Genomic DNA, 12,092 nt, shown 5'->3' with positions numbered 1-12,092 from the left:
AGCAGGGACAGGTCGGGAAGAGGCCGGGACGGGAGGGACTCAGAGGCTGCGGGCGATTTAATGAAGAAAGGAGACGACAGCGGGCCACCTCGGGACTCCTGGGGTGCTCCCTGTGTGTGTGTGTCTGCATGCCTGTGTCTGTGTGTCTGCATGTCTGTGTGTGTGTGTCTGCATGTCTGTGTCTGTGTGTCTGCATGCCTGTGTGTGTGTGTCTGCATGTCTGTGTGTGTGTCTGCATGTCTGTGTGTGTGTCTGCATGTCTGTGTGTGTGTGTGTCTGCATGTCTGTGTGTGTGTGTCTGCATGTCTGTGTCTGTGTGTCTGCATGTCTGTGTGTGTGTGTCTGCATGCTTGTGTCTGTGTGTCTGCATGTCTGTGTGTGTGTGTCTGCATGTCTGTGTCTGTGTGTGTCTGCATGTCTGTGTCTGTGTGTCTGCATGTCTGTGTGTGTGTGTGTCTGCATGTCTGTGTCTGTGTGTCTGCATGTCTGTGTGTGTGGTGTCTTTTGAGCACCTAGCATGTGCCTGGAACCGTGGTAAAGCCTGCCGCCCCCTCCTCCACCCCTCCCTGATTCCCTCCACCTGCGGCCGGGTCGCCTACCTTTGGGCGTGGCCTCCGAGGCGTTGAGGGCTCCCTGAATGACCGCCTGGGCCTCAGAGTTCTTTTTCTTCAGAAAGTCTATGGTTTCTCGCAGGTCCAGCAGCTCGGTGTCCTGAGAGAGAAGTGGAACAGTGTCGCTGGTTGGGATTGGAGCACCTATGTGCCAGGCGATGGGCTGGGCACCTGTGCCCTACCAGACACGGTACAGAGGGCAGAGAATCGGGACGGCTGTATTAAGGGGTAGGTTGAGAATTCAGGGTGACAGGGAAACCGGGCATTGGGGCACTCGGGGGGTCGCCGTGGCCCGCCCGCCCCCGCCCAGGCCTCTCACCTTTTCCTCGGCCGTCTCCGCCAGGTGCCGCAGGCGCGATGTCATGTTCACCAGGCTCTGCTCGAAGGCCGCCACGAGGTTGGCCTGAAACAAGCACATAGGGGGCCCTGAGGTTGCCCGAGGCTTGGGAACGGGGGCCGGGGGGACCGACAGGGACGTAGTTTAGCTGATCTTCCATCTGAGAGCTGACCGGGGCTGACACACGTCTTGGGGATTTTGAAATACGGGTCTCCCTGAGTGGACGAGGTACATTCACACCTTCTGGCTAAGCAGTGCTGCTGAGAGAGGCTGACACGGGAGGGTCGGCGGTCCGGGCGCCCTCAGCCCCGGCAGCCGGGAAGCGCACGGACCAGAGCTCGGCCTACGCAGGAATCGGGAAAACCTTCCCAGGTCCCGGCATCACATCTCCTGCTTGAGGGCAGGGCCGAGACCTCAGCAAGGCTCTGCCTCGAAAATTCAGGGCCTGTCCTATCTGGGCGTTTGGTTCGTTCCGTCTTAAGCCAAAGGGAACTTCCTGTTCTAAGAAAAATCATCCTCTAAACTCGTGTTCTTGGCCCTCGCCCAGCCTCGACAGCGCTATGGCCAACGGCCGGCGGCGTAAATGATCAGAGCGCTAATGTTCCCTGTGCCCCTGGCGCCTCTCCCCCAGTGTCTCCCAGAAGCGAACCTCCCAGGCTGTGCAGGACCCGACGCAGGCCACCGCCTCCGTGGGTGGGGTACAGGCAGGGGGGAGATGGTTCTTATTTGCACAATTCTTATAAGTCCCCAGGAGTGGAAAAAAGTGCTCGACGTGAGCTTCAAGCAAACCGTGTCCAACGTCTAAATCGAGGGCTTGGGGACAGAGAAGAGAGAGAACAGCCAGTGTGTGAGGGGCCCGCTATTGAAATAAACTGGCAACACCGAGATCTTGGGGAGCAGTTGATTCGGAGGGGAGACCCGGGCCTGACAGCTGGGTTCCCCGGAGAGGAAGGGAGAGAAACAGCCAGAAACCACAGCGGAAGCTGGAGACACGGTCACTTTTGTGCAAACACTTGGATGCTCCCCCGGATCCGGCTCAGCTGGTGTTTACAGCTTTGCTGGAAAATGACTCTTATGTTCTCTTTTCGCAACTCGGCCGCCGGGGACAATCGGCCGCAGCCTGGCCAGAGGGGCAGCCTCGTTTCCCCCCATCCCGCGGTTCTGACGGACGTGCCCTGGGGAAGGCTGAGGGCGCGGACGCAGATTCTGGCCCCGACCTGGAGCTCAGGTCCTCTCTGCCAGCTGCCCGGGGGGACTCCTGAGAATGGCGTCCGGGAAGGAAGGGGCTGGACTAGAACGGGGTGGGTCCGAAGCAGTGTCAGGGTCACCGGACGGGATTCTAGAAGCTAATTCTGTGCCCACCCAGACCTGTGGCGTGAACAAGGACAGGGCGCCCCCCAGGGTGGTGGAAACGCTTGCTGAGGGCTCCGTAAGTGAGCCTGTAACGGTTCCTGCCCACGGCCGCTGGCCAGGAGGTGTCCACCTCCATGCGGGACCACTGATAACCCTCTGTTCTTTCCCTAAGGAATTCAAAGACCATCAGCCGTGAATCCACCCATACTTATTGATTAGACTGGGGCAGAATGGTCCTTTTGTTATTGTTGTTGTTAATTCTCAAGGATATTTTTTTCCATTGATTTTTAGAGAATGTGGAAGGGAGGGCTGGGGGGGGATAGAGAGAGAGAGAGAGAGACATCGATCGCTTTCCTCCTTCATGTGCCTTGACCAGGGCCCGGGAATCGAATCCACAACCCAGGTTTGTGCCCTTGACCGGGAATTGAACCCACGGCCCTTCCGTGTATGGGCCAACGCTCTAACCACTGAGCCGCACTGGCCTGGGCCAGGAGGGTTCTTTACAAAAAAAATCGAGGCTCACAGACGGGGTGGCCGATGCCCAAGCCCTCTCTGCTCCCCTGGTGTCGAAGCCCAGGGTGGGGGGTGTTTATGAATTAACTCCCCTCCTCTGGCCGAGCTCGTCTAACTTTAGAAAAAAATAACCGCCTGGGTGTCACTCACGTTGGCGGACAGCTGGGACGTCAGGGTGGCCACCTTCTCCTGCGAGGACTCCAGCTCCCGGCGCAATTTGCGGATTTGCTGCGAAAGGAAGAGAAAGACGGCTTACGGCGGCGGAAGCGAGAGGCCCGGAGGGAACGCGTGGCGCAGGGCGGCAGCAAGCAGGGACCGCGGCCTGGGCCCTACCTCGGACTGCATCCTCTCCTCAGCCTGGAGAAGGGAGCGCGGGGGGAGAGAGAGAGAGACGGGGTTACCGCGGAGGTGAGGGGGCCAGGCCTGCGGCCCGCAGGGGGCGGGGAAGCCAGGCCCGGAGGCACGAAGAGGCCGGAACCGCTCCCTGGGCCCGTCTCCTCGCGGGACGGGCCCAGACCCGACACGGGCTCGAACCGGAGGTTTCTCTGGACATCTATGTCCAGCCAGCTTTGTGACAGCCGAGGAGGCTGGGGAGTGAAGCTGGTTGATTGGAATGAACCCTTTCTGCCCCCAGCTTTACTGAGCCAAGAATCGAGGGCAGAACAAATCCAAGGACAAAGGAGCCGCAAGAGCCCAGCAGACAGTGGACACGCGGCGAACTGCACGGGGCAGGGCTCTGAGGTCCTGGGGACCCATCCCTGTCCTCTCCAGCCTCCAGCGCAGGGAGCAAGGCGCTCGGAGGCCAGACAGAGCCCGGGGAACCCAAGCTCCCGGCCGGGGGCTCCCCACCCTCACCCAGGTGCCCGGCCGTGTGGGGTGGGGAAGGGCAGGGAGGCGGAGAAGGTAATGCTCTTACTGAGGAGTATGTGGACGACGCGCTGGATGCCAGGGACAGCACCGAGCCGTGAACTGGAAGAGAAGAGAACAGGGCATCAACCGAGGGCTCCGGGGACCAGGCTGGGGACCCCGAGAAGCGCCCTGAGGCGGGATCCGGCACTGACTCTGGAGCCGACAGAGAGAACCAAACGGGGGCCCAGCTGGAGCCAACAGCCCAGGCGGGTCGGGACTGCCGGGCAGAGCGGCTTCCTCCTTCCGTCCGCATCGGCCCGGCCTGCGCGAGGGGCGCCAGGGCCCGGGGAGGGAAAGGGGGTGCTCGCGGGTCGGTGCCGGGTCGTCTTCCCATCGGAGCCGCTCAGAACAACCCTGCCGCCTGCCCGCACCTCCTCTCAGCACCGGGGCACGTGCTAGAAGCCCGGGGATCGTTAGATGAAAAACTGCTGGGTGTAAACGCTTTGCCTGATCACTCGGGGGAGCCCAGCAGAGGGGACTCGGGCGCGTCCTCAAGCAATGCAGGGACATCCACCTGCAGAAGCCTGGCCCCCAGGCTGACCGTGAACCCGATACCATGACAACCGCGGGCCTGCCTGAGGCTGACCTCTGGAGCATCCTTGGAAGAGGAATGCGACGCCTACCGCTCCGTAAGGGCCTAAGAGCTGCCACCGTGTCCCTGAGTGTCCTCGTGGACTCGAGAGTCTGGGGAGCAGACCGCCGAGGGCGCCTCCGAGCCCGGCTACGGCACTTCCCTCCCCAGCCCCAAGGTTTCTGGGCCCCCAGACCCTTCGCAGGGATGGGAAGAGAGAGCGGAGATGGCCCCGGATGTCTCGTGAGTCATGTGTGTGTGGTGGCCGCGCAGGCGGTGAGGCGGAGGCGGGTGAGGGCCCCGCGGGGCCGGGATGAGCGTGAACCGCGCCGTGTGAGGTCTCACCATCGTCCGTGGGGTCTCGGAAGGATCCTGACCGGATCATGCCCTTTGGTCTCTCGGCCAGGGACAGGGTGCTCCCCATTTGGGAGCCGCCGTACAGCTCGAAGGCGGCCTCGTGGGTGGGGATGCTGTTGGAGCGAGTGATTCTTGGCGTGGTGGCCGCAGAGGGACTCACTGGAAGGACAGAGGGAGGAGGGGACGGGAGGGGTCGGGGGGGAGAAGAGGCAGGATCATCAGCGCTCAGGGCCTCGGGGAACGGGGCGCCGGGAGCGGGAGGGCTGGGAGGTGGGGAGGTGGGGTGGCAGGGTGTGCAGGCCAGCGGGGGGGGGGGACGGATGGACGGGCCCTAGCGGATAAGGACCCTGCTGTCTGTGGTCAAGGGTGGACAGCGTTCCCTGTCCTGCCTGCCCCGGAGTTGTCACTTTGCAAGGTCAGGCTGGGGGCCTGGCGCTTTCCCGAAACCTTCACATCGCTCAGATGTGCCCATGAACATGGATGTCATTTGCTAAAACACAGAGGAGGCCGGGAAGACAGAGATCAGACCAAGACTCGGGTCTGAGAGATGCAAAGAGCCAGCCAGAGAAGGGGGCTCAGCTAGGCCACCCGTAGACGGGATGGAGGGCCCGAGACTCTCCCCACCAAGTTCTAGGTCACTGTCGCTTTCCCGCAGCGAGAAACACGGCCCCTCTGCCCAGCATCTCCGGTGAGAAGTCGCCGGAAAAAGCAAGTGAGTGTCGGGTCCGGCAGAGCCTGGTCCCCGCCTGGGCCACAGCCTCAGGCTCACCCCTCAGAGCCCACCCTGCCCCCAGTGGTCTCCTGTGCCACCCAGATAGATGGACGCTGTCTGACCACACAGATCTGTGCAGAGCAAGACTTGGCCCTTCCAAGTGCGGGCTGATCACTGTCTAGCCCGGCCCCTCGGCCCCTCGGCCCCTCGGCCCCTCGGCCCCTCGGCCCCTCGGCCGGCAGCGTAAACGAGTTTCCCGTGTTTGGCCCTCGGTGGAGACGGAGAACCGGCTGGCTCTGTCTTCCATGTAATGGCTCTTAAGGGACCAGGTGATCTTTCTGTAGGAGCCGTTTCCTTCTCCAGGCAAAACAATCCTGCTTCCTAGTTTGTCCTCAGATCCCCCCAGTCCCCCCACAGGACGGTACAGGCTTTCCCTCCCTCGGCTGGAGGAGGTAGATTTAGACACGGAGAGCAACCCGCAGGCCTGTGCAGGCCGGGTTCCCACAGGGCCAACCAGGCCCTCCACTGGCATCTTCCTGCCTTCAGGCCACGGATGGTCCTGGCCCAGCCCCAGTAGTGGGGGGCTCTGGGCTTTTCGGGGTTTGGGGGCAGGTCCCATCCTTTGCCGTCCACCAGCCGTCCCTCCTTCCTCCCAGCACCCTGAGGACCAGGGGTGCCGCACTAGGCGTGGGCTCTGCACGGACAATGACCGCCAGGCCTTCGATCAGACCCCCCGATGCTACGAGGACCCACAGCGAGTGCCCAGGGGCAGCTTCAGTTCAGGATCCTGGAGGCTTTGCCTTCGTCTTATTTTGGATAAATAAACCGAAGCCCCGTGAGGTGACCCAACACGGTACGAAGCACGTAGGAGAGAAAAGCCTGCAGGTGACCCCGTGTCCGGCCCCCCCGCCCCCCGCGGCGTGGCGTGTGACTGCGACACTGACCTACGTTGGTGAGCTGGCCCTTCGCGCTCAAGGACATGGACAGGGCGGGGGGAGACGGCAGCTCTGACTGGTCGTCGGATTCCGGCAGCCCCCCGATGGTGTGGGAGTGTCGCCTCTCCTTGGTCTCCTCCTGCGCCTGAAGCTGGTACCTGTCGGGAGGCAGGACGCGGTCAGGGCAACTGCACGGTGGCGTCAGGCGTGGCCGGCGGGTGGGCTCCAAGGCGAGGCAAGGAGAGGGGGCAAGCAGGGACGCCCGAGGCGGGAACCGCAGGGGCGGTGACCCCCGCGAGGGGCTGCAGGGCTAGAAGGCACCCCTGCGGGACGCCCGGGGGGACCGAGGGGATGGAGGAAGTGCAGCAGGACTGGGACGCACGAGTCAGGGTTACCTGAGCCCTTTCTTGGGCAGCGTGTTCCGATCCCCCTGGTTACTGCGGAGGAAAAACAAGAGGAGCGTGTGGGCCCATCCGAGGAACTAGTCCGGGCCCTAGGTTTGAGGGACGCACCATCTGAACACACAACGCCAGGCTGCAGGCCCCGCTATCTCCACCAAGGGAGACGGGCGCGGCCTCTGGGCCCCGGGCTCCAGGAATTTCTCTGAAATGCTACATGTTTTCCTCCGATTAGGAATCAGGGTGTGGGAGCTATCGAGAAGGTCACGTTCTGGTCGATGAAACCAGGACATGATGTCATAGAAATGACATCCCAGGAAGCAAGGGTGTAGGGTGACAGCCAGCCATGCAACCTTGGTTAAGTCATCTGATGTCCCGGGTCTCCCTCCCGATAAAAATTTCAAAACCAGCCCGGCCAGGGTGGCTCAGTGGTTGAGCGTCGACCTGTGCACCAAGAGGTCACGGGTTCGATTTCAGGTCAGGGCACGTGCCCAGGTTGTGGCTCCTCGATCCCCAGCAGGGGGGTGCGCAGGAGGCAGCCGATCAATGACTGACTCATCATTGACGTTTCTCTCTCTCCCTTCCTCTTTCTCTAAAATCAATAAAATCCTATTTAAAAAACAAACCAAACCAAAACAAAACAAAAACCACCCAAAAACGTCCTGTTTCATGGAATTGGGAAGCAAATGAAATTACTTAACGAAGGTTAAAAAAAATTCACAAAGTGGCGCTCAAACCTAGGACGTATTACTAACAGCTGCAGGAGCCGGGACACAGGCTCGGCTGTCTCTGTCCACCCACCTGTCCAACTGCCCGGTTCGGGGGCTCCCGCTCCAGGCCAGGTCCTCAGCCTCCTCCTCTGGGGGCACGGCCGGGGGGGCGGGGGGAGTGGGGATGGGGGCGCTGCTGCTGGCGAAGGCACTGGGCAGGCTCATCGGCATCTGGAGGGACTCCATGCTCCTGTGCAGGCCCGAGAGCTTGGGGTACATGCGGGGCTCCTTCGGGACACTGAACGCGCTCATGAGCTCCAGGCCCTGGGAGAAGCTGGCGGAGTTGATATTGAGGATGGGCGCCGGGCTAGGGGTGAAGCAGGATGGCAGGGGGCCCCCGGAGGCAGTGCCGGCCGTGTGCAGATCTGGGACCTTCGGGGCATGGGCGTCACCGGACGAGGGCAGGTCCAGGCTGTTGGAGTTGACCTTGTCTAGGTTGGCCAGCGAGGGAGGCTTGACAAAGCTCTTGGCTGTGGCCCTGAGGAGTAAAGACAAGACGGAATATTTAGAATAATCGGAGTCGGAGAAGCCAGGGGCAGATGGGATCTTAGAAAAGCGTTTGTCCCGTTTCCTCTGCGTCCGGAGGCTTAGCCCAAAGAGGGCGGGACACGGACTGGAGGGAAATCCGGTACCTGTCTTGGGACCCGTTTGAGTCTTAAAGTGGGGAGAGCGCAGGCGTGTGCGTGACTGTGAGTAAATATAGTAAAACCACTCGCACAGGCGCTGGACACAGGCACTGGCTGATCGGGGAACAGCACAAACTTCGAACGCAGTTTGGGGAGGGGGGAGGAACTGGGCAGGCAGGGGGTGGCAGAGAGACCAGTGAGGCCCAGACCACGGCGGCCAGGCCGGGCCAGGCCTCAGGAGCCCGGGGCACGCAGGGATCCACGGCGGCCAGGCCGGGCCAGGCCTCAGGAGCCCGGGGCACCCAGGGATCCACGGCGGCCAGGCCGGGCCAGGCCTCAGGAGCCCGGGGCACCCAGGGATCCACGGCGGCCAGGCCGGGCCAGGCCTCAGGAGCCCGGGGCACCCAGGGATCCACGGCGGCCAGGCCGGGCCAGGCCTCAGGAGCCCAGGGCACGCAGGGATCCACGGCGGCCAGGCCGGGCCAGGCCTCAGGAGCCCGGGGCACGCAGGGATCCACGACACCATCAGGGCAGGCACACGGGGGAGGCTGCCCGGGCAGGTACCTGACGGGGGTTGGTGGCAGCTCTGCCAGCTTGGCGGCCGGCGCGTGGCTCGCCTGGTTCTTTGGCGTCGTCTCTGGGGAGCCGATGCTCTTCAGCGAGATGTTGTCTGCGTCCAGGGCCACCGCCTTGGCCTTGGCCTTCTCCTTCTCACGGTCAGTCTGATTGACAGGGGCGGGCGCGGCCCGCCCACCGGCCACCTTGGAAGGCTCCTTCAGCCTGGAGGGCGCGAGGCCCGGCTGCTTGGCGCCGAGCAGGCTGGGGTCGATGCTGCTGCTCACGGGGCGAGGCCCGCCCCGCCCTCCGGTCACGCTCATGGAGCTGGACTTGGCCGGCCGGGGCAGGCTACGGTACTGGATGTTGGAACGGGCCCCGGGGGCCAGGAACCCAGGCTCCGGGCCGTTGGACACGTCCAGGCTGGTCTTGCGCCCGTTCACGGGCTTCACGGGGATGCCCGAGGACTTCTGGATCTTGCTGAGCGTGGCGGAGCCGCCCGTCTGCATGACCGTGGCCGTGCCCGTGGCAGGCGGAGGCTTCTTGTAGCCAAAAGACCCCGACGTGGAGGGGCGGGCGATGCCCGAGGGCGGCTTCTTGGCGTCGCCCAGGCGGTCCCGGCCGGCATCCGAGGAGGAGCGCTGCAGCCCGGCGTTCCTCACCGCCAGCTTGCCCTTGTCCGTGGCCTTGCCTTCGGGTTTGCCTGCGGGAGGCAGGAAAGGAGGTGAGAGTGGGAGGAACCAGCCAACAAGGCAGACACCCCTTTCTTTCCCCCCAAGAGAGAAGGGGTGTGCCGGCGGGTCGCAGGATCTAGGGGCCCACGCACAGGAAGCGGCCCCTGTGGAGGCCGACGGCATTTATTTTTTCTTCTTCTTCTTTTTTTTTTAATATATCTTTATTGATTTAGAGAGAGGAAAGGAGAGGGAGAGAGAGACAGAAACATCAATGATGAGAGTCATCGATCGAGCCTGCAACCCGGGCCTGTGCCCCGACCGGGAATCGAACCCCGATCTCCTGGATCCTAGGTTGACGCTCAACCGCTGAGCCACGCCCGGCCGGGCACCGGTGACATTTCTTGACGGACGGCGTGGCCTAGGGGTTTTCTGTTTCCAGAGCGGAACTCCCCATTTTGGTTAAAACGACAGAGGCAACCACAGGGGTTTTCAGGGAGGGAAAATCTAGCAGCTGGTCCAGGAAGGAAACAGAGGGTGGCCACGTCTGTCGGTGATGGGAGAGGAGCGGGGAACACGGATGAAGTGAAAAGTTACCCTACGGGCCGGCTTGGGGAGCGGCACGTCCCCTGTGAGGATGACACCAACCAAGCGTCTTGGGTGAATTAAAAACGGGGGGCAGGTCCAACTGGTCTCTGGACAGAACATCCCCACTGGCCCTCCCTGCTCTTAGCTGTGTGACCGTGGCTCAGCCGCTTGGCCTCTCTGAGTCGTCCGTCCCGCCTGCGTGAGGGTGTAGCTCGTGGGACGGCTGGGAGGACCAGCGGCGATGAGCTACGACAGGCAGGTGTGTCGGCCGCCATCCCCTGGGCCTGTGATGGCTGAAGGGACAGGCCTTCGCCCGGACCCTGACCTCACCCAGCTCACCTGCGACCTTGAGGGCACTCTGGGCTGTGTGGGTGATGGGAGAGGTGACGGCCACGGGCGGGGTCTTGCCCTTCTTCAGGGACCCGGGGTGGCCCAGGCTGATGGGCTTCTTCAGCTCCCCGACCTTGGACGCGTCGTCGCAGCTCTCGGGCCGCTCCCTCCGCCACTTGGAGCCGCCGGACTCCAGCTTCAGGCTCCCGCTGTCGTATTCCAGCTTCCGCGGGGCCTTCTCCTCCGACTCGCTGAACCAGCTCAGCCCGCTCTCCGCCAGGGAGCGCTTCTCCGAGTCCGTGCGCAGCTGCGGAGAAGGCGGTGAGCACCCGGGACGCTCATTAGGGGACGGAGGGTGGACGGCCGGGGGGACTCATCCTGGCCGCTGGGTGGCCCTGCTCTTCCTAGAGGCTGAAGTCAACCCAGGGTGTCCACCCACCCACCCCTAGGGTGTCAGAGAGCAGACCCCCGACGGATCTCTGATTTCTTTCACCTCCAGTTGGAACAGCTCCGAACCGGTGTGGACACTACCTTCGGGCCCCGCTCACTACAGCAGCTGATATCTTAGGTGACGACTTGGGAGCCCCGGGTTTCTTCCTGTCACCTCCAAAAGGGCTTGGCCAGGGCATCTGGGAACCAGTGCCCCGGGGCGGGTGAGGCTGTGTGCACACCTGCCCCAGGCGCGGCCCAGGCTGCCTCTCCTTCAGGCGCGGGCCCCGGGGGTCTGCAAACTCACGTACCACTATGGTGGAGTTCCTGCGGGATGCAGTGGGCGTCGTCGGCAGGGAGTTGAGCGAGGAGCTGGCGTTGAACTCCTCTGAGCTGAGGTTGTCAGAGGCATCGCTGAGCCCGCTGCTGATGGAGCTGCTCTCATCCCAGCTGCAGGAGGGGGGAGAGAGAGGTAAGCGGCTGGAGCGGCTGAGGCAAGATAGGTATTTTTCACATTGACGGAAGAACGGCCAAAAGGAGAAAGCCTGGGAGCTAGGCCTGGGTTTGCAGGAAGCTCCAAGTGCGATGTAAGCTGCCCTGAAATTCGGCGATGCTCTTTTGTAAAAGGAGGACGCTGTCTGTTCTGGCAACAGCAGATGTTATATCTCCTCAACAGAAAGATACATGACAAAGACAAGGACCGAGCTAATTATACAAGCCAATTCCCGCTCCTTGTAATCACTACATCTTTATTCCGTTTTAGACGTGATCTCCGGGTAGTTTCCCTCCCTTTGCTAAACTTCTACATTTTCTGAACCAGGGCCAGGAAAAGATTTATTTTTTCTAGAACCACTCAGACCTATCATTGCTCGCTGCCTCTCTGTTTATACAGCTCACTCCACCCTGGGATCATTTATGCAGAAGAAATACAGGAGACTTTTTGAACGGTGTGGGCCCATCCCTCCCCGCTGAGCCGGACACCTCGCTGGCCCTTTTAATCTTGAAGCGCATGCTCTTGGGTTTTGGGAAACTTTCTCTGATTATTTCTCTGACGACTGTCTCCTTTCCGTTTTTCAGTTGGTCTTGCTCAGCTGTCGGCCCTGCCCTCAGTCTCAGCTCGTTGCCACTGCGCGTGCTCAGTGAAGGCCTCATTGCAAATTAGGGGCAATGGGTACACACTGCGCTGCGACCGAGTCTCCTTATAGCCAGCCCGCGTGCAGCCATCGAAAGTTAGCGTGACATTCGGTATTTCCCCCTCCTTCTGCTGAGCCCCCGGGATGAACGCACCCCGTGTTCCTGGTCTCCTGGGCAGGGCTCACTCCTTTCTGAAACGGAGCTCAATTAGAAACTTTGTATCTTTAGATATCAAACTGTTTCCTTTTCTAAGTTAGTTACTTATGCATCATCTTGTTGTTAGGGTGGGAGTG

General features: G+C 61.9%; 1 protein-coding gene across 1 annotated transcript in view; it reads right to left on the bottom strand.

Moving 5' to 3' along the window:
- Positions 1–12,092, bottom strand: part of NAV1 (neuron navigator 1) — a 112,045-nt gene that overhangs the window by 11,067 nt on the left and 88,886 nt on the right. The window contains exons 7-17 of the mRNA XM_087828942.1: positions 10,977–11,115; positions 10,246–10,543; positions 8,657–9,350; positions 7,498–7,944; positions 6,694–6,735; positions 6,308–6,456; positions 4,640–4,810; positions 3,731–3,783; positions 2,965–3,042; positions 931–1,014; positions 600–711 (exon numbers count right to left, since the gene is read on the bottom strand). Coding sequence (XP_087685068.1) covers positions 600–711; positions 931–1,014; positions 2,965–3,042; positions 3,731–3,783; positions 4,640–4,810; positions 6,308–6,456; positions 6,694–6,735; positions 7,498–7,944; positions 8,657–9,350; positions 10,246–10,543; positions 10,977–11,115 — 2,267 coding nt within the window. The remainder of the gene's footprint in view (positions 1–599; positions 712–930; positions 1,015–2,964; positions 3,043–3,730; positions 3,784–4,639; positions 4,811–6,307; positions 6,457–6,693; positions 6,736–7,497; positions 7,945–8,656; positions 9,351–10,245; positions 10,544–10,976; positions 11,116–12,092) is intronic.

Source organism: Miniopterus natalensis, chromosome 21, assembly GCF_054644295.1.
Source record: "Miniopterus natalensis isolate mMinNat1 chromosome 21, mMinNat1.hap1, whole genome shotgun sequence".
NCBI lineage: Eukaryota > Metazoa > Chordata > Mammalia > Chiroptera > Miniopteridae > Miniopterus > Miniopterus natalensis.
The sequence above is the reverse complement of the archived record's forward strand: the minus strand, read 5'-3'. Positions and strand labels throughout refer to the sequence as shown.